This window comes from Sinocyclocheilus rhinocerous, unplaced genomic scaffold, assembly GCF_001515625.1.
Source record: "Sinocyclocheilus rhinocerous isolate Xijiao unplaced genomic scaffold, SAMN03320098_v1.1 scaffold781, whole genome shotgun sequence".
In the NCBI taxonomy this organism is placed as follows: domain Eukaryota; kingdom Metazoa; phylum Chordata; class Actinopteri; order Cypriniformes; family Cyprinidae; genus Sinocyclocheilus; species Sinocyclocheilus rhinocerous.
The window spans coordinates 202588-224669 of NW_015658395.1; the positions used below are offsets into that span (position 1 = coordinate 202588).

General features: G+C 37.0%; 1 protein-coding gene across 1 annotated transcript in view; it reads left to right on the forward strand.

Moving 5' to 3' along the window:
- thsd7aa (thrombospondin, type I, domain containing 7Aa) overlaps positions 1-22082 on the forward strand; it is a 121812-nt gene that overhangs the window by 35626 nt on the left and 64104 nt on the right. Inside the window, exons 2-3 of the mRNA XM_016530399.1 lie at positions 13063-13999; positions 18491-18739. Of these exons, the coding sequence (XP_016385885.1) occupies positions 13063-13999; positions 18491-18739 (1186 nt within the window). The remainder of the gene's footprint in view (positions 1-13062; positions 14000-18490; positions 18740-22082) is intronic.

A 22082-nucleotide genomic window follows, 5' to 3' on the forward strand; every position in this document is an offset into this window, starting at 1 on the left:
AAAATTAGCCTGTGTTTTACTCACCCTCAAAGCATACTAGGTGCATGTGACTTTCTTCTTTCAGACGAATCAAATCGGAGTTATATTAAAAATTGTCCTGGCCCCTCCAAGCCTTTCAATGGGGGTAAGCTGCTGTTTGTTGTCATCAGTTCAGAAGACGTGAAATAAAGTGCGCGCATCCGTAATAAAACGTCCCTCACACGGCTCCGGGGGGTGAATAAAGGCCTCCTGTACCGAATCCATGCATGTTTGTAAGATATATAGCCATATTTCAAACGTAATAAACACTTTTTTCTCACTTCCGCTGACTGTGGTACGTGGAAGACGTTCAGGCGGATGACAAAAAATCTAATAATTATTACTATCACATAATAATGAGAAACTTTATCATAATGACCAAGTTTATCATTAAGAGAGCTTATTATTATCAGAAAGTTTCTCAATATCATGAGGTGTTACAGTAAGTCATTATTACATTAAAGTTTCTCATTATCATGAGATGTTAAGTCATTATGTGAAAGTTTATTATAAGATTTTAAGTTTCTACTGTATGTAAAAGTTTATTATTATGAAACGTTAAGCCATCATTGCATAAAAGTTATTGTGAGATGTTAAGTCATTTTTTATGTGAAAGTTTCTCTTCATTGTGATGAGTCATTATTATATGAAAGTTTCTCATTGTGACTTATTTTTTTAACTCAACTAAGGAAGAAACAGGCTTTTGAAACAGGCTTTTTGCTAAATGTTGATATTTATTTCTTTAAATGACATAAAAATTAATCAGTTAGCCAGTGGCCTCTAAAAATGAACTTCATCTATCTTGTTAGGGCTATTTATATGCTATACAGAAAACGACAACAAAAACATACTGATAAATACATTGATGTTTTGCAGCTTTGAGTTTGTCTGTGGGTGTGTTTGGATAGAAGAGCCAAAAAGGATCCTTTGTACCATGCTGTATTTTTGTGTGTGGGCAGCTGAAGCTCTGAGCAGGCACGTCGTCACACCCGTCCAGCTTTAGGTGCTTGTGAGTTCACAATACAGAATGCTACTGTTCTGTTAGGAACAAAGGGAGGATGTGGCCAGTTCCCTACAGCCGACGGGCACAGACCTCCACCCGGGCCGGACTGATCTGGTGTCAGTGCGTCTCAGCTGCCTCTGGCTGACTCATGGCTGGAGAGAGACAGGACTCGTTTCACAGTAAAAACACAGATCTCCTGAGGCTGTGTGTTATTGTTGAATAACAAAGTGTAACTCAGCTGATATGGCTAGGGATTTCTATTGAGAGCTCTGAGACTCTTGTTTGCATCTGTTTATGAGCGTGTTTGGTGGAGGTTATAATTTACACTTATTCCAAAGTGGCCTCATAAAATATTTAGATACTTAAGCCACTCTTTACAATGGCTGAATATCATTAAATTATAAAATATGAGACCAAGAGGTGTCAGCAAACTTTCATAGCAAAACATAGCAAGGCCTTTTTTTTATTATAATGATAAACCAATACAGATACACTGTTCAGAAGAGAAAACTTGGAACACTTTCTTGTTGTCAGATGTTAATGGATCATGTCCATAATGATCCTGTGTGAACTGACTTCATACATTCACTAAACATTGGGACCTAGATGTACAATGAAGTAAAATATGTATAAACGTGTCATTTACATGACGTGTATGCACATGCCACATGCTTTGATATTTTGTTTTTAATGTGAAGAAGTTTTATAATATAGTTGTATACCATATATACCAAACAGTTCAAGTCATAAGTTCTTTAAACCAGAAAGCAGTTATGTGATTGTTTCATGCTTTGCCGTTTTTGATAGTTTCTTTTCTTTCAAATTGTCAATTTTATTGTGAAATTTGTTTTGACTTTTGTCTTTAATGTTGCATGACAGATTGCTGTGTTATTGAATCTCTTCCTCTTTACTATTAGTTATAGCACACAAAAATGATTGAACTTCAGAGGGTATGTTGAAATACAGTATAACTTAAAAATGTGTAATCTCTCATGTAATCGCTAAATCAGTATTTTTAACTGTGGGAAGACCAATATAACTGTTCGACTTCTGTTTTTAGAATTTTCGATTTTTAAGGGCTCTATCATCTGAATTTCTGAGACTACAGAACTTTATTTAATGCACCTCTATTCTTCATGTAACATGTCATGATGTGAAAGGTAGCCATTCACTGACCGCTCAAGCAGGTACATCCTCTCTGTGTGAGGTTATATGGACACAATCTTTCCTTGCCACTTACATACACTTGCATACACACACATGCTCAGTGGTGAGTGATAAATGTGTGGCCGTCTGTGTGTTAGATGGCATTCAGCAGGGGGTAGGAATCCCATCATGCCTCTTGCTCTCTGAGTGAAGTGGGCATATATTCCAGTGGCCAAATACACTGCTCAGATTCACTCATGCAACCCTTAAGACACACACACACACACACACAACATTCAGCTATTGTATTTTTTTCTAGCTGATTCCAATGATTTATGGGAGTACATGTTCTTGATATTGTGAAGCTCAAACCCATTTACTAATGATGATTCAGCTTTTTCGAGTTGGCCTGTTATTACTGACCCTTAGAACAGAGCGAAAAGATGTTTTGGTGAGTTAAGAGTGTACTGTATGTGTGTGTGTGCATGTGGATGTAGTTCCCTTTCAGTCGGTCACTCTCGACGTCACGTCGGATGACCGACGAAACTGTCCCGAGCTGCGCTCCCGGGAGAATGCCGACTCCATCCCCAGACGGCCAACTGGTTTGGAGATGTATCGGAGCCACTCAGGTAGACCTGTTTGCCTCTCCAGAAACCTCTCACTGGGTTCAAAGAAACAACAGCACAGCTCAAAGTCTGGTTTAAAGGGACAGTTCACTCGGACATCTATCACTTATGTCGTTTCAATCCTGAATAAGCTGAAACACAAATGATTTACTGTAATGCTGAGCTTGTCATGTTTGAAGTTTGAAAGCATCATTTCCCATTTGTTATAATTGCATGAAAATGAGCAGCATGAACATTCATCAAAAATTCTCCTTTTGTGTTTCACGGGAAGAAAGTCATAACATCTTTTGTCAACCACCATTAATGTATTTAGTAGGATTTGTCACACATTGTTATATGTGTTAGATTCAATCTTTTAAAACATCTAAAGCCAAATTATAAACAGCAATGGCCTTAAAAATTATTATAAGATGCTTCAAAGTCATTTTCACCCCTTCCCCACAGTGCAGTTGATGATGCTTAAAAGAGCGTATTCACAACCATTTGGCATGCATTCATGGGCTTGCACAGGCTCTAAGCAATGTTTCACAACATCCTAAATGAAGCGTGTAATGTCTCTTACTAATAGCAAAGCACCTACCGCTCAGTGAACTTTTATGAAAGATACATGAGTCATTTTAGATTCCTAGTATCGCTTCTCTTACTTTAAACTGAACAAATAGCCTCAGAATAAGGGTTTTTAAATAGACATCATCCATACATCTCACCTCTTCTCTCTTATTTTCCATGAAGGAGACTAGCTTAAATTCAAGATTTAGTTTTATCAATAGTTCAGCTTTTTACCTTTAAACCCTTTTCCCTCTCCAAAGTGTGGGAGAGCTTGACCGAGCTCAGTGCGGTCTGAACTGAGAACAGTTACTCATTTTGACAGGAACGTCCTCGAACAGGACAGCTACAGATACACAAACACTTAAGAGCTTGCATCATTTATTGAATGAATATGCCTTTTCATAAAGTAAATGTTTTGTCATATTTGAGCTTTTTGGGGTTGGTTGTAAAGCATTTTGTTTCGGAATAGGTGAACAGATAAAAGCAGACAGATAAAGCAGCAGGGTTGCAGTGGTTATATGGCATTTCATGATTAATCAAACCCTGAGAATTTTGATTTCGACAGCTGAAGATGGAGGAGTCTATGAACGTCCCTGTAGGAAAGAAAAATCACAGAAGAGATATGTCCCTCATACAGTAATGATTTGGATTTTTGCTTGAGTCATCCAAATTTTTGGACTTCCTCTTTAGAAAAATATTCTATTAATCTAGATTTTCAGAAGAGATGTCAACAAAGTCTCTCTCTGTGCTCAGATTTGCCAAGATAATGCTAGAAATCAAATGTTTTTTTTTTCATGGTGCAACTTAATGTAGTCAGATGGTATATATTTTTGAATAAAGTTAGTTACCACATGTTTTATAGCTCTATACCCTTACTATCTGTAAAATAATTTTTTTTTTCCTAAGGAATTTTAGGATAAATGTGGGACAAAACTGAGACCTATACAAGACCTATACAACAGTGAGAACTCTAATAAGTCTCCTGAGATAACAAAGAGCAACTTCTGAGCAATACAAATTTTCCTCTGGGTCACCCTGTGACACAATATATCCTTGAAGGAGAGCAATGTGAGTTTGAGAATATTACTCTTCTTCTACTTCTTCTACTTACTTTAGCATCACATTGTTAGCAAAAATCAGTGACATCCTTGTGACTGACGTTGTATCAATCTACAACATAAAAAATGCTCTATAACCAACTATCATTCAACCAGGAAAAGGAATACAGGCAAATCCAGAAGTCTGTGTAAAGGGATTTGTTGACTCAGCAGCAAGCTTTGGAAAAGGCTTAGTGTGTCTACTGTGATCAAAAAGAGAGTCGACGTGAATAAGAAAAAGGGATAAAATATTTTAGGACTCCTATATGGTTGTCTCGGGTGTAGCAGATGCCTTCATATTAAATGTGTAGTTGAGAGTGTGAGCTGTTCATGATATTATTAGTTATCAGCACAACTTCAATATTTCTCTGTGGGTAATAGATAAAACCAGACTGTCCTCATTCGACAGTGATTCTCACCGCTGACTGAGTCTGATAAAAGACTGCAGAGAATTATATATTTTTTCCCCCTTTGACAGCAAATATCATGCAATTTAATGGAATAACATTTGTAATCGTGCCGATCTAAACAATAGTCAGTGGTTGAAATGTGTGACCTTTTCCTGGGCTTTTCCTAGTTCTTCATCATGTGAGTGTCTGGAGCGCATGAATGCCGAGCGTCTGCCCAGCATGCTCCCATTTTCTAAAGCCTCTGTATCCAGCCAAGCCAGTATGGAGCAACATTTCACGCTGTTTTACATTTCCCTGGTAAATGCCAGGTTTAGCTGGCCCACCTGGCACCACAGGAAGTACCAAATTGGGGATGGGGAGAGGATGCAAAAGAGAAATTATTTTACATACGAGCAGTTGCCCTCCCTCCATCTCTCTTTTTTCTATTCTTCTCAGTCTTCTCATCCTCAGACAGTTAAAGCTGACTACTTTACCTAAACATATCTGTGAAAAACACGTCTCATAACCTTCAACAATCACTTGCATCTCTTCACTGAACTAATGAAGGCCTTTGAGAATTTGTGTTTGATTAAAAATGAAAAACTAAATTAATTGTATAATGGATTTCTTGTACTCATGGGAGAATATTTGAGCTAAATGTAATTGCTTTGAAAAAGCTTCCTTTGATTTATTATATCAAGAGTTCCATAACTGTTTTGCAACTGATGTACAGTCATTCCATCATTATAAAAAAAAACAACAAAGATCAGGTTTTATTTTTTGATGACTGGTTGATGCGGCATTATCCATCCTGTTTTCAGCTACCAATAGGGGTGCACGATTAATCGAAATTAAATCGCAAAGGCGATAAATCGCGATTCGACAGAGGCTGTGATTGTCATGTGTATCTTTCAGTGAAGCACGGTTCTGTGATCAGCAGTAAATCTCCATCCGAAGGCCAGAGGGCGCTCTCGCGCGGAAACTCCAAATACGTCTCGCAGAAGAAACCCAGGAAATGCCTATAGCAGTTGCTGAATAAACAGAAAATTTAACTGCTTTGATTAATTCAACGTGACTAATAAACACACGACTAAGGCAATATATGGTTTATCTGAGTTTGTCTTATTATAATTTTTATTATAATAAAGCATATAATAATGCAATGCTAATCGAATGCTAATAGCCTTTATCACTGCTTAGAATACTATTAAATATGTTGCGTGCCTTATTCTGTATAAGAAGCCACATCATCTCACAGAAGGATTTATTTCAAACACTCGACTGATGTTATGAAGTGAGTTTGGCGTAAAAACATGTTATTAAATGTGGTATTTTCACATGCTTTCAGATGAACTCTTTCTACGACTCTGTGTAGTAAATTCTGCTCCGTCTGAAAGCAGCTGATGATGATTTCCTGCTGATTACAGAACCGGCATTACTATCAAAATGAATAGTTCAGCTTTTTACCTTTAAACCCTTTTCCCTCTCCAAAGTGTGGGAGAGCTTGACCGAGCTCAGTGCGGTCTGAACTGAGAACAGTTACTCATTTTGACAGGAACGTCCTTGAACAGGACAGCTACAGATACACAAACACTTAAGAGCTTGCATCATTTATTGAATGAATATGCCTTTTCATAAAGTAAATGTTTTGTCATATTTGAGCTTTTTGGGGTTGGTTGTAAAGCATTTTGTTTCGGAATAGGTGAACAGATAAAAGCAGACAGATAAAGCAGCAGGGTTGCAGTGGTTATATGGCATTTCATGATTAATCAAACCCTGAGAATTTTGATTTCGACAGCTGAAGATGGAGGAGTCTATGAACGTCCCTGTAGGAAAGAAAAATCACAGAAGAGATATGTCCCTCATACAGTAATGATTTGGATTTTTGCTTGAGTCATCCAAATTTTTGGACTTCCTCTTTAGAAAAATATTCTATTAATCTAGATTTTCAGAAGAGATGTCAACAAAGTCTCTCTCTGTGCTCAGATTTGCCAAGATAATGCTAGAAATCAAATGTTTTTTTTTTCATGGTGCAACTTAATGTAGTCAGATGGTATATATTTTTGAATAAAGTTAGTTACCACATGTTTTATAGCTCTATACCCTTACTATCTGTAAAATAATTTTTTTTTTCCTAAGGAATTTTAGGATAAATGTGGGACAAAACTGAGACCTATACAAGACCTATACAACAGTGAGAACTCTAATAAGTCTCCTGAGATAACAAAGAGCAACTTCTGAGCAATACAAATTTTCCTCTGGGTCACCCTGTGACACAATATATCCTTGAAGGAGAGCAATGTGAGTTTGAGAATATTACTCTTCTTCTACTTCTTCTACTTACTTTAGCATCACATTGTTAGCAAAAATCAGTGACATCCTTGTGACTGACGTTGTATCAATCTACAACATAAAAAATGCTCTATAACCAACTATCATTCAACCAGGAAAAGGAATACAGGCAAATCCAGAAGTCTGTGTAAAGGGATTTGTTGACTCAGCAGCAAGCTTTGGAAAAGGCTTAGTGTGTCTACTGTGATCAAAAAGAGAGTCGACGTGAATAAGAAAAAGGGATAAAATATTTTAGGACTCCTATATGGTTGTCTCGGGTGTAGCAGATGCCTTCATATTAAATGTGTAGTTGAGAGTGTGAGCTGTTCATGATATTATTAGTTATCAGCACAACTTCAATATTTCTCTGTGGGTAATAGATAAAACCAGACTGTCCTCATTCGACAGTGATTCTCACCGCTGACTGAGTCTGATAAAAGACTGCAGAGAATTATATATTTTTTCCCCCTTTGACAGCAAATATCATGCAATTTAATGGAATAACATTTGTAATCGTGCCGATCTAAACAATAGTCAGTGGTTGAAATGTGTGACCTTTTCCTGGGCTTTTCCTAGTTCTTCATCATGTGAGTGTCTGGAGCGCATGAATGCCGAGCGTCTGCCCAGCATGCTCCCATTTTCTAAAGCCTCTGTATCCAGCCAAGCCAGTATGGAGCAACATTTCACGCTGTTTTACATTTCCCTGGTAAATGCCAGGTTTAGCTGGCCCACCTGGCACCACAGGAAGTACCAAATTGGGGATGGGGAGAGGATGCAAAAGAGAAATTATTTTACATACGAGCAGTTGCCCTCCCTCCATCTCTCTTTTTTCTATTCTTCTCAGTCTTCTCATCCTCAGACAGTTAAAGCTGACTACTGTACATAATCATATCTGTGAAAAACACGTCTCATAACCTTCAACAATCACTTGCATCTCTTCACTGAACTAATGAAGGCCTTTGAGAATTTGTGTTTGATTAAAAATGAAAAACTAAATTAATTGTATAATGGATTTCTTGTACTCATGGGAGAATATTTGTGCTAAATGTAATTGCTTTGAAAAAGCTTCCTTTGATTTATTATATCAAGAGTTCCATAACTGTTTTGCAATTGATGTACAGTCATTCCATCATTATAAAAAAAAACAACAAAGATCAGGTTTTATTTTTTGATGACTGGTTGATGCGGCATTATCCATCCTGTTTTCAGCTACCAATAGGGGTGCACGATTAATCGAAATTAAATCGCAAAGGCGATAAATCGCGATTCGACAGAGGCTGTGATTGTCATGTGTATCTTTCAGTGAAGCACGGTTCTGTGATCAGCAGTAAATCTCCATCCGAAGGCCAGAGGGCGCTCTCGTGCTGAAACTGCAAATACGCCTCGCAAAAGAAACCCAGAAAATGCTTATAACGGTTGAGGAATAAACAGAAGATTTAACTGCTTTGATTAATTCAACGTGACTAATAAACACACGACTAAGGCAATATATGGTTTATCTGAGTTTGTCTTATTATAATTTTTATTATAATAAAGCATATAATAATGCAATGCTAATCGAATGCTAATAGCCTTTATCACTGCTTAGAATACTATTAAATATGTTGCGTGCCTTATTCTGATCATCTCACAGAAGGATTTATTTCAAACACTCGACTGATGTTATGAAGTGAGTTTGGCGTAAAAACATGTTATTAAATGTGGTATTTTCATGTGCTTTCAAATCGAGCAGCATTTACTACACAGAGCTGTAGTTCACTGACAAGCTACACAAACAGCTTTCATAATTGCAGAACGGTTTCTTTGATTTCATAATCGTGCGATTATATCATCTGCGATTATGAAAGCGATTTTGCATAGCTTGTCAGTGAACTACGGCTCTGTGTAGTAAATGCTGCTCCATCTCGATATCAGAGCAAACTAATACTATAAATATACTATAAATACTATAAAAACATATAATAAGAATACACTTTAATATAAAAACCTACAACAGGGTCAGTAAAATTGTTTAAGGCTGCATTTATTTGATCCAGAAAAAAAGTTTAAAATATATATATATATATATATATATATATATATCAGTACACCAGTCATGTCTACAGTTTTTCATCAGAAAGTCACTGAATCATTCTTTCAACTTATTTGTCTCAAACTGATTCATTCAGGAACAAAACACGTCTTTATGAGTGAGTCATTAAATCATTACTCAACTGATTTGTTCAAAAATACTGATTGATTCAGGAACAAAACATGTCTTTATGAGTGAATCACTGAATCATTCATTTAACTGATTCGATCAAAAACACAGATTCATACAAGAATGAAACATTTCTTTCTGAGTGAATTACTGAATTACTGACTCACTCGAGTAGGTCAAAAACAGATTCATTCAAGAACAATGAAAATATTAATGAAGCCTATTCATTCAATACACAGATTAATCAGTCAATTAATTCTGCATTCATTGGCTTTCTTTGAATTGTAAAAAAGCAACGTCATACTCCCAATTGCTCTGTTGGTCTGGATATCAGCATGGCTGTAATTATCTGTAGCAATCAATATTCAAAACAACAATTTTCTAGCTCGCAAGTCTTGAAATTGCTTAATTAATTTTCAAAAATTGAGTTACATTTAAGTGAAAACAATGTTTACATCTGTTAACGGCCAGTTCGTGTGCCATATGTGTGTATATTTGGGCCATGTTTGTGTGATAAGAGATAATAAAAATCAGTGAGTGACAGGTAGATGAGCAGACAGGGAAATTGATTAGCTCTTTTACTGATGCCCTGCGGCTGTAGATCTAACAGCTGGAGCAACAGCCTATAAGCAAAGAAGTCTTATCTACCATAAACCGCTCTACTTCTCCTTCTCCTTCTTTTATCCGTTTTCTGCCATCTTCTTTCCCTTTCTCATTCCCACATTCCTGCCTTTTCCATCTCTTTTCATCTCTTCCGTCCTTTCTAAAATTTGCGGGCATGACTCTATCGTGCTCCTGTGATGTGCCGCCCAGTCCTGCATAGTGTTGTGCTGTCGTCTCCCTGGTGTCCCCTGGCCTGTAGATGACCACATCACCCTGTGACATGCTCATAAATTATTCTGAGCACCTGCAGCTGCAGGCGTTATGAATGAAGAAGCTCTTGCTGGCTCTCTCTGGGGAGCTCCATTATGCTTCCTCTACAAACACATGCAGTTGTTTGTGAGATAGAGCTCTAGTTAAAGAATATTTCAGAGTCAATACAACAGTCTTTGTGGCTTAATGTAAAATAAGAAGAGGAAGAATTTCAAGTCATTTCTTGTTAAAAAAAAAAATCTGAGCTACAATGAGGCACTTATAATAGAAGTGAAGAGGGGCAAAGTTTTGGAGGATTTAAAAGCAGAACTATGAAGATTATATTTTAATAAAATAACTTTTAAAATAATAATTTTTATATGAAAATTATATCTGAGCTGTATAACTGTTGATACTATAATTTTACAGTCTTGTTTTAGAGTGTATCAATGTCATGGCAACAGAGTTGTAAAATCGTATAGAACTTTTTTAGTTCTAAAAACTGTTTTTTTTTCTTACACTAAAATAATGATAACACATATAGTTTGTCTTATGACTCTACTATTGAAACAATGAGTATTTACTTTTTTGAACAGGCTCCTTTGCATTGTAAGTCCTTCACTGTAACTCAGATTTATGTTTTTTTAAGAAAAGGAGGGAAGTGTGGAAATTATTTTTTGGGGTATTTAACAGTACCACAAATGCTATTGATTGAGTTGAACTTGTACTTAACCCACAAGGTTATGTTTTGACTGTGTAATGCAGACATGTTCACCTGTGTGGAATTTTAATCTTCCTCTTGCTCTCAAAATCTAATTGTTCTTGATTTCCCCAGAAAGTTGGAGTTTACAGTGGCTAACCATGTGATAAACCGCTTGTGGAATAAGTCGGAAATTACTTGCCGCTAGTTTTTTTATTAAATCAGAATGTTGTATTGGGAAAAAGACTACATGTGAGTGCATGGAGCATATGAATATCATTTTCTGGTGTTTGAGGTCATTCGGTTTGTGGTGGCTCTGTCTGTTGTATCCAAAGCAGTTTCTTGTGGTTGGTATCGATCTGTATTGACCTGGTCCTTGTGGTTGCAGCTGTATGCTAATTTAGCCCGCTGCTTCTTCCGTTGACATTTCCATCAGCCTGTCTTGTCCTTATCGAGTGGAGTCATAAAGTAGGTCTTCAAATGGCCTTAATTTCTATGAAATAAATCACCCCTTGGCCCAGGCACTTTATAAAACAGGTACCAGAGCGCACAACGAACCACTATAGTCAGAGAGAGAAGATTCTTTCGAGAAGATCTCTGCCGTGCTTCGCAATCAAATGAAATGACCTCAGGTGATGGTTATGGAATATCATGAGAATGAGAAATATGAGAATAGAGATGCAATATAACACTTCATCACTTGGTATAAAATGCTTTTTTCCTTCATGACCTCAGTAAATAGTCAAACTGAATTTCAGTTCATCAGCTGGCTTTGATTTATTGCTTTAGACTGTGTGCTTACGTCTCTAGTGCTCTGTAGAGACTGAAAAATTGGAAGATGCAGAGGGAATGGGGTTTAAGGGTGTTACTTTAGCTTAGAATAACCCATCCTCATGAAACAAAACAAAAATATTACTATTAGACCAATGATTCATAAAGGATAGATCGCCCAGAAGTGAAAATTCTGTCATTTTTTACTCACCCTCATCTCATTCAAAATCTCTTTGACTTTCTTTCTTCTTACTCCTTTCTTTGTCCAAAACTACACTGGACCCCACTGACTTTCATTGTATGGACAAAACAGTTAAAACATGTTTCAGAAATATCTTCTTTTGTGTTCTACGGAAGAAAGTAAATCATACAGATTTGGAACAACTTGAGGGTGAGTAAATAATGACAGAATGTTAATTTGTAGATTAACTATCCTATTAATAGTGAGCTGCTACTCAACAAAGTCTCAGGGACTGGCAGTGGCAGATGTTGGAAGTAGTCAGATTTTATGTAGTAAGTTATTAAATTAAATATGTCACAATTTCATATGCACTTGAGCGTTTGAATTGGTCCCTCAAGTAACTGTGTAAAACTCAATGTTCTATTGAAAATATAATTGTAATTAGTTTTGGCCTTTCTGGGAATGGATCATTTTTGTGGCACTTTTTGTAATTTGTAACTGTATTACTTCTCTAGGTACTAATATTGTACCTTTAAGACAGTGTATTGTTTAAATTTGTTTTGATTTGTTTTGATACTCATTTAAGAGAACAGATATCCTGATCAATACATCACATTTATGTATTCTTGTTTTTAATGTTAAATTATTTATTTATTTATTTTATTAAGTATTTTTATTTTTATGAACATAGCAATATTTAATGAAACATCATTAAATAGAATTTCAGCTTAATCGAATTAATATTCATGAGCTTTTGCCTTTTTGTCATGTCAAAACCAGCATGTGTGGGAAGCACCAATTTTTAAAACAACATGACGGCCTCTTTCTTTCTTCTCCCTGTACTCTGTGACCCTCTCCACAAAGATGTCTCTGGTACGCTGTGAAATCCATCAGTAAAATCAGCTTGTCTTCACTACCACACCTCCCTAGAGTGTTTTGAATTATGGAGTCCCTGGGAATACAGGAATATTGATTGAGACAATGGGTATTTGACTCCTCCTGGCTGCTCATGTCCTGTTTTTAACTCTATTTAAAGTCTTAAGTGCATGTAGGCAGCAGACATTAATTATGACCTGTACAGGAAGTGAAACCGGATGCGATCAGGATATTGAGCATGAGCGCAAATCAAGACTGACATCTGTTCATGAGGCTTTTACTGAATTGTAAAGTTGTCTCTTTTGTCTCCGTCTCTCTTTTAGGGCCATGGGGTAGGTGCATGGGTAGCGAGTGCGGTCCGGGGGGAAGTCAAAGCCGAGCGGTATGGTGTGCCCATTCCGAGGGCTGGACCACGTTACACACCAACTGCCAGCAGTCGGAGCGACCCAGCAACCAACAGAGCTGCTTCCGGGTGTGCGATTGGCACAAAGAGCTGTACGACTGGCAGCTAGGGGCCTGGAACCAGTGCGTGCCGGTGTCTATGCGCAGTGTGGGCGTGCCAAGGCCAGCGGTGTGCACTCGGGGCGAAGAGGGCATCCAGACGCGGGAAGTGGGCTGCGTGCACAAATCGGATGGCGTTCCCGCAGAAGATGCCATCTGTGAGTACTTTGAGCCCAAGCCACGGTTAGAGCAGGCCTGCCTTATCCCGTGCCCACGTGACTGCGTAGTGTCCGAATTCTCCCCATGGACGTCCTGCTCTAAGAGTTGTGGGATGGGTCTGCAGAACCGCTTGCGATGGGTTCTAGCCCCGCCCCTTTTTGGCGGTTCGGCTTGCCCCAACCTCACAGAGTTCCACACCTGCCAGCCGGGCCCCTGCGAGGGTGAGGAGAGCCTGCACAGCCTGAGGGTGGGACCTTGGGGCCCCTGCATGGCTTCACCTATACGACAGACCCGAGAAGCCAGAGAGCCCAAACCTGAACGGAAAGCAAAGCGAGATCGGCAGGCCAGGCAAGAACGCCAGGGCAAGCGTCGCAAGAACAAAGAGAAAAAGGAGGTGAAGGAAAACAAAGGAGAACGTGTGAAGGATAGGGTCAGGGTGAAGGGAAGGATGAGGGACCCTGAGACCCAAGAACTCATCAAAAAGAAGAGGACGAGGAATCGTCAGAACCGCCAGGGGTTGAAGTTCTGGGACCTGCAGGTGGGCTACCAGACCCGGGAGGTGACGTGTGTTCACCGAAGCGGAAGCACAGCGGCGCTCAGGTCAGCCTCTTCTTCTTTATCTTTCATGCATGATTTGGTTATGAAATTGTTATTCTTCAGAGGCATCTTTCTGTGTGTAAAACAGTGATTTGCTTGGGTTTGTTAATATATTTTTTGAATGTAGTAGAAGCTATTGCAATCAACAGTTTATCTAGAGTGTTTTTTTTTTTCTTCTATCAATGCCAGTTAGATATTTGGATCTAAGGCTTGGTAATGATACAGCTTTTCCAATTCAATTCCAATTCTCCAGCTCTGAAAACATTTACATTTTATTCAATTCTGATTCAGTAGTCAGCTAATGTTGTAAGATATGCAAGGACTTTTTTAATTTAATAAATTACAAAAATCTTCATAAAAAAAAAAAAAAACTTTCTTTCAAAATAATGATAATAAAATTTGTCTTTTTTAAAATATGAAAAATGTATATACTACCATTTGAAAGTTTGAGGTGATTAAGATTTATTATTGTTTTTAAAATAAGTCTCTTTTTCACACAGGCTGCATTTATTTGATTAAAAAAAAATACAGTGAAAACTGTAATATTGTGAAATATTAAAACCATTTTAAAACAATTCTAGTTTAATGTATAATTCATTCATGTGATGGCAAAGCTGAAATTTCAGCAACCATTACGCCAGTCTTCAGTGTCACATGATCCTTCAGAAATCATTCTAATATGCTGATTTGGTGCTCAAGAATTTTATTATTATTATTATTATTAATGTTTAAAACAGGATTCTTAGAAGAGTTTTAAAAAACAGCATTTATTTGAAGTAGAAATTATAATTTACATTATAAATTAATGATAGAATTTAATGTGTTTTTGCTGAATAAAAAGTATTTTTTGCTGAATGGATATTTCTCTCCAAAATAAAAATCTTACTGACCCCAAACTTTTGAACAGTAGTGTATATCTATTAAAAATAAGTCAATTATTAAAATTAACAGAGCTGTCCACACTACTGCGAGATGAGTGTGGTAATTAATCACAAAATCAATATTTGTAACCAACCCTAACAGAAAGATGTCAACACAGGAAAGAGAACTGAGATCATTGAGCCATTTCATGGGCAGTTTACGGGAGAACATAAATACAGACTTTATTGACCTTATCAACTTAGTCATCATATGTCAATACTGCCTCCTTCCCTCCTCCAATGTTTCTGCTGTTCTCTCCTTGCAGTGTGAAAGCTGGTCAGTCTTCTGTTCCTGTGTATGAGAGAAAGTATAAGAGAGCAGAGAGGCAACAGTAATGTCTGTGTTAGACCACAGGAATATGACAAGTCTGCTTTTACCAGCAAATATACTCCATGACATAAGCTGTCCTTCAGTGCAATATGCTCTTTCTCACTCACTCACACACACACACACACACACACACACACACACAAGACAAAAAACAGACTTCATTCAAACCACAAGACGCCACCGCACATGTTTACTTAATGTCTAACTTATGCATTCAAGTTGTTTGTTGATATTTTATTCTCCACATTACAGCTTTAGCAAAGTTAACAAGGTGCTTCACAGAAAAACATGTAGTAGCTTATAGATCCTGAGGGCTATTAATATTAACTTGAGGCATGTTTTCAAATGTATTCTTAGTTTTTATCTATTTATGCATGTTCTTTGTAGACTGCACTGCATGTTAACAATCCGAACTGCAATGCTCATTTAATCTGGTCCCTGTGTTATAATAACTGACATTTTAAACAGTTCTTGCAGTGGCGTTTCCCTCGAGGAAGTTTCTGAGAGTCTGTCAGTAATAGACTGACTAGAGAGAGAAATCTCATTTATGGAGCCATGCTCTCATATCAATATTATGACCCAAGCCCATTGCCTTCCCATCATTCCATCACCTATTAGTAACTGCCTGCCCAGAATGTAATTGCGTCATTCTAACCCAAATATTTAATGGTCATCTTCCTTCAGAAATGTCCCTCATCATTTTCCTATCAATTTTCAGCTATACCAGTAAGTAGTTTTATGCAGCCGTCCGATAATATGGCCTTTTATCGCCAAGTGGTTTTCCATTACATGTTTGCTCAGCCTGTCATTAAGAGTGTCTTTCATTGAAGTTTCATTAACACATTTGATTCGAAAAGCATGTTATGCTCGCATATCTCCAACGCATGTCCTCATTCTGTCTCACATGATGGAACTTTTAATCTGCTTTAGTTGAAGAGGTATTGTCAAGTGAAATGGGAATATCACTACGAGCAACTTTCAGAGTGAATTTCAGCAAGCAACAAGACCCATCAACACCCACTTTGATTGTGTTTTTGTGAAGAGGCTTTCAGAAGCAAAAAAAATGTCTGTCATGTTCACCGTAGGTTCCCCTTCTAGAGCCAGAATGGGGACGTGTCATATCTGCCTGTATTTGTTGTTATATGGGATTAGCACAGGAAGATGGAGAGAGATGTGCACTGTCCCAGGCAGATCAGTACATTAGAGCTACTCATTGACTTCACAGATGGCTGAAATCCCTAAAGAGGCTTAGCTGATTCTGATGACTGTGTTAATGCAGCACCCTGCCCTGAATCAAATGTATGGAATGGCAAGGTCAGAAACAAGAAAGCATCAAAATCAGACCTCGCAGTGCAGTAAATGCCAGTCAAACCAAATTAATAGTTACTTGATTATGCTTTTAACTTGTGCTCTGGAAAATTTTTTCTTTATGGGCACAGTGTAATTTCCAAACATCTCAAATTATGTATTGGCTTTAAAGGGATAGTTCACCCAAAAATGAAAATTACCCCATGATTTACTCATCCTCAAGCCATGCTATGTGTTTATGACTTTATTCTTTCAGACGATTACAATTGGAGTTACACTAGAAATGTTCTGGCTCTTCCAAGTTTTATAATGGCAGTGAATGGTGGTCGAGATTTTGAAGCCCAAAAAAGTGCATCCATCCATTATAAAATACTCCACACAGTGAATGCAGATGCACAGAGGAGAGAGCAAAAAAAAAAAAAAACGCAGTCACAAAAAAGAAGTACAAAACGAGGATTTGTAAAGGAAAATGTTGGAAGATTTCCATATAAGCCAAGAGGAGAGTGGTTTTCCTTAGCTGTAAACCAAACTTGGTTCTCGCGAGACTAGCATATTCTCACCAAGGCTTATGCTATACCTATGTCCTACATCATCCACTGGAATGTTATATGAACACATATACGACAGTTACCGGAAGCTAGAGATTTCGGTTTATAAAGTTTTAAATATGGATATTTTTCTTACACAAACACATCGCTTCACTTCAAAAGACATTTATTAACCCCCTAAATTTTATAATGGATGGACGCACTTTTTTGGGCTTTGAAATCTCGACCCCCATTCACTGCCATTATAAAGCATGGAAGAGAGAGGAAATATTTTAATATAACTCTGAATGTATTCGTCTGAAAGAAGAAAGTCATACACATCTAGGATGGCTTCAGGGTGAGTGAATCATGGGGTAATTTTCATTTTGGGGTGAATTGTCCCTTTAATGCCAGTCTGAGGTGGAAGTGACGGTGGTGTAAATGACATTTAAACATTTAAATAAAATGTCACACGTTTTGGAGAAATTGAAAGCAAACTTGATTGGATATGACCAATGCAACTTTGGATTAAAAACATATTAATTGTTTTTGATTGTATTGGAAATTACATCACAATTGAGGGACAGTCATAATACAGTATGTGTAAAATGTGTGATGTGTAAAAAAAAAAAACATTTGTTTATTTGCATTTTTAATATTTAAAGATGAATTTTCATTTATGTTTTAATGTGGCACAAACGTGCCCTACGTTGAATAAACACGCTGCAGTGGCACTTAAATAAATATAAACCTTGCAATAGATTCTTAAACGTGTAGTTAAGTCACACACAGATATATGCACAGGAATGGCCTCTGCCTGGATTTAATTCAACAGCCTTTGACACCAACGACGTGATCTGTGAACCAACCAAGCCTCATCTGACTGATTAAGACAAATTAAATCTTGCTCACATGTCATGTAGGAGCTCTAGTGAGGACCACAGTCTCAATCATAACAACCCCCAAAGCCAAGCTGTCGTTTGATGCCTCTTAATTAAAATTCATGAAAGTCATAATTTGATACATATCTAAATTGAATCACAATCTGTAGTGACTGCAGTGAGATAGAAATTAAAAAAACTGGTGAGATGCAAAGTCAGAGTGTAAGCAGCATTAAGATGGTTATCTTTATTATTGCATATATACAAAATGATATACAGTAATTGGATGGGATTGGTTGAAAACAGCTTGGTCAGGCTTGAGATGATAATTTCTCTTTCTTTTCTAACATTACTATTACTGAAGATAATTTACAAGTAATAGCATCCCTTTCTTGTGGTATTTAGAAATAACAATGTTGATGTTCATTCCGATGTCACAAAAGTGCAAGCAAGATGTTTCTGCAGCTTAGTTATAATAAATGTTGGATTAATTGATCCATAACAGACTTTATTCTGTGTCCCTACAGCCAGTGTAACCAGCAGACTCTTCCTGTGACATATCAAGCGTGTGTCATCCCAAAGGACTGTGAAGTGACCGAGTGGTCGGACTGGTCTGCCTGCTCAAAGGAGTGCTATGATCTGAATGGGCGTAAGGGACAGCGGACACGCACACGTCAGGTGAAACAGTTCCCGGTGGGTGGAGGAGCCGAGTGTCCTGAGCTGGAGGAGAGTGAACCGTGTTATCCTCAAGGAGAAGGAATCCCGCCATGTATAGTGTAAGTGCAGCATCCATTCTGCTTTGGTACTTGGATCATGACATTTATATTATTTCTAATATGAAGCATATACTGTATGTGACGTCCATACTTGATCTGATGCATCTAAAGATGCAGTTTGTTAAGTCAAGTCAAGTCAAGTTACTGTTATTTATATAGCGCTTTTTACAATGCAGATTGTAAAAAGTAACTGAAAAGATTATGATGAAAAGATTATCAGTTAATATAAAAATTTTCGGGGTGATATATGTGTGTGTATATATATATTAGTACTGTCAAATGATTAATCATGATTAATCACATCCAAAATAAAAGTTTTTGTTTACATAATATATGTGTGTGTACTGTGTATATTTATTATGTATATATAAGTACACACAGATGTATGTATGTATTTAATAAAAAATATGTTATGTTTATATATTAAATGTATTTATATATAATGTAAATTATGTTAATATAAATATATACATGTAAATATTTTCAAAATATATACTGTATGTGTGTGTATTTATATACACATAATAAATATACACAGTACACATACATACAGTGGTGTGAAAACGTTTTTTGCCCCCTTCCTGTTTTTTTAATTGTTTGCATATTTGTCACACTTAAAAGATTCAGATCATCAAACAAATTTTAATATTACACAAAGATAACCTGAGAAAATACAAACTGCAGTTTTGAAATTATGATTTCATTTATTAAGGGAAAAAAGCTGTCCAAACCTGCCTGGCACTACGTGAAAAAAGTAGGGCCAGGTAGGTTTGGACAGCTTTTTTCCCTTAATAAATGAAATTATCATTTAAAAACTGAATTTTGTATTTACTTGCATTATCTTTGCGTAATATTAAAATTGGTTTGATGATCTGAATCTTTTAAGTGTGACAAATATGCAAAAAATTAAAAAAACAGGAAGGGTGCAAAAACCTTTTCATGGCACTGTATATTATGTAAACACAAACTTTTATTTTGGATGTGATTATTCATTTGACAGCACTATATTCAGTACAATTATCTTTTGAATTGTTCAGAAGCTTTTTTTTTAAGATAGTATTGCTTTTATTCAGCAAGAATGCATTAAATTCATCAAAACTGACAGTGAAGTAATTTATGATTTCTATTTCAAATACATATTTTTTCTTTTGAATTTTCTGTTAATCAAAGAATCAAAGAAAAAAATTAGTCACAGTTTCCTCAAAAATATTAAAATATTACATTTTTAAATATCAGCACACAATATTAAAACAAATTAAAATAGAAAACTTTTTTTATTTATTTAATGTTCCATAGTATTACTGTTTTAAAATTTATGGAAGTTACTGTTTTTATTGTATGTATGATCAAATAAATGCAACCCTCGTGAGTATATGAGACTTTAAACACACACACACAAAGTTATTTTTTTATTTTTTTAATAATAGGCCTGCAATTTTCCGTAATATCTCTCTCTGTATGCACGTCATCTGTTGACGGCTTTTAGATAGCATGAATGTGTTAAAACACAGATGGAGGAGTGAAGGGGGGAATGAGGGTGGGGGTGAAGGTCCTGCTGGGGAAGATGGAGAGATGGCAGCGGGTTGGTGGTTTGGCACAGCGCCACCCTGGAGGAGGTGAGCTGATGAATAGTGAATGTCTGAGAGGACAGGCCACACGCTGTCTAATTTGATCTCCCCCACAGATGGGCCGGTCCATTCCCCATCACTCATCACCTCGCTACACTGGATCTCACCAGAGAGGAGCGTATGCCCCTGTATTTGATGGAGGTGAATGGTGCTCCTGTAGTGCTGACCCAGTGTGTGCCGGGCCGCGCTCTCTCACCAAACCCCACATGTGCTTTCAGTGCTGTCACTGAGAATTCTTTACAGCAGGGGTTTATGACCACACATCCCCCAGAGTGAGATTCAGGTGGCCAAGAGTGGCTTGTAACCATTAAAATTTAATATTCACCTACTGTTAAGCATGTCGTAAATCTCTTAAAGGGATAGTTCATTCGGTATCGTTTACTCACTCTTATGTTGTTCCATATAATTCAGTGTTGGAGAAGCTATTGTGAAACTGTAATGTACTTTAGCTTCATTTAGGTCAAGCTACTGTTGAAACAGTATTTTGCTACACTACGAAGTAGTAACAAAAAGTAGCTAACTACTGTACATTGATACTGTTTAAAGGGGTCATATGATGCTGCTAAAAAGAACATTATTTTGTGTATTTGGTGTAATGAAATGTGTTTATGCGGTTTAAAGTTCAAAAAACACATTATTTTCCACATACTGTACATTATTGTTTCTCCTCTATGCCCCGCCTTTTTGAAACGCGTCGATTTTATGTGGGGGCGTGTTAGAACGAGCCGTTTTAGGTAGGCGTGGTTAACTCTTAACTTTTATAAAGAATATCTCTTTGGTTTTGAGACTTTAGTGTTTGCAACTTTACAGATCTTCTTTATGCACCAAGAGCTTGTAACACTCCAAAGAGAAATCGCATCATATGACCCCTTTAAAGGCAAAACAGTGTTTTGTTTTTTAATAATGAGAATGGCAGTATTAAACATTATAGATACATTGATGCTAAGTACAACTACAAAGTTAAAATACAGCTTGGATTATTTTGAACATTTAAATGAATGGCAGGATTTAAAATATATTTGAAGAGTTCAGATGCAAAAGTTTTAAATTTTCTTCTAAAATGAGCATTTTTCTCAGGCTCCTATGTGTAGGTTCAGTATTTTCACTTTAATGGCAATGAATAGGTTATTTTCATTGCCATTAAAGTGAAATAACTGAACATAAACATAGGAGCTTGATAAAAATGCTCATTTTAGAAGAAAATTTAAAACAGCACTTAGAGGCTTTTGCATCTGAACTCTTCATATATTATTTTATTTTGTGTAGAGAATCAACTCTGCTGTTGTGTCTATAAAACTTGATGAGTGCACATACTCAAACGTATCCATTGCTGATCTATGAAGCTTTGCTAAAAACAGGTTAAAGAGGACTGCTGACAATCATGGACATAATGAGCACCATCCATCACGCCTGCCAAATGAGACACAGCATCCACACAACAACATCTGTGTTATTATCAGAGCCGATCGGCCTTATACGCTCACTACGCAAGTTGCGTAGGGCCCCCGTAAATTACGCAAGGCCCCGCCTCCCCCTCGTGTCAAAGCAGCGCGGCACTTTCAATCTGCTGCAGAGACGAGGAAAAATAGGAAAGAAAGTGAGCAAGATAAGGGTAAGTGATGGATTTTATAAAGCTGATGTTGAAATGGTGGCTGCTGCATTGTGATTTGTCGATTTAATTCGACATTTCCTGAGAGCTTTGAAGGCGTGAAACA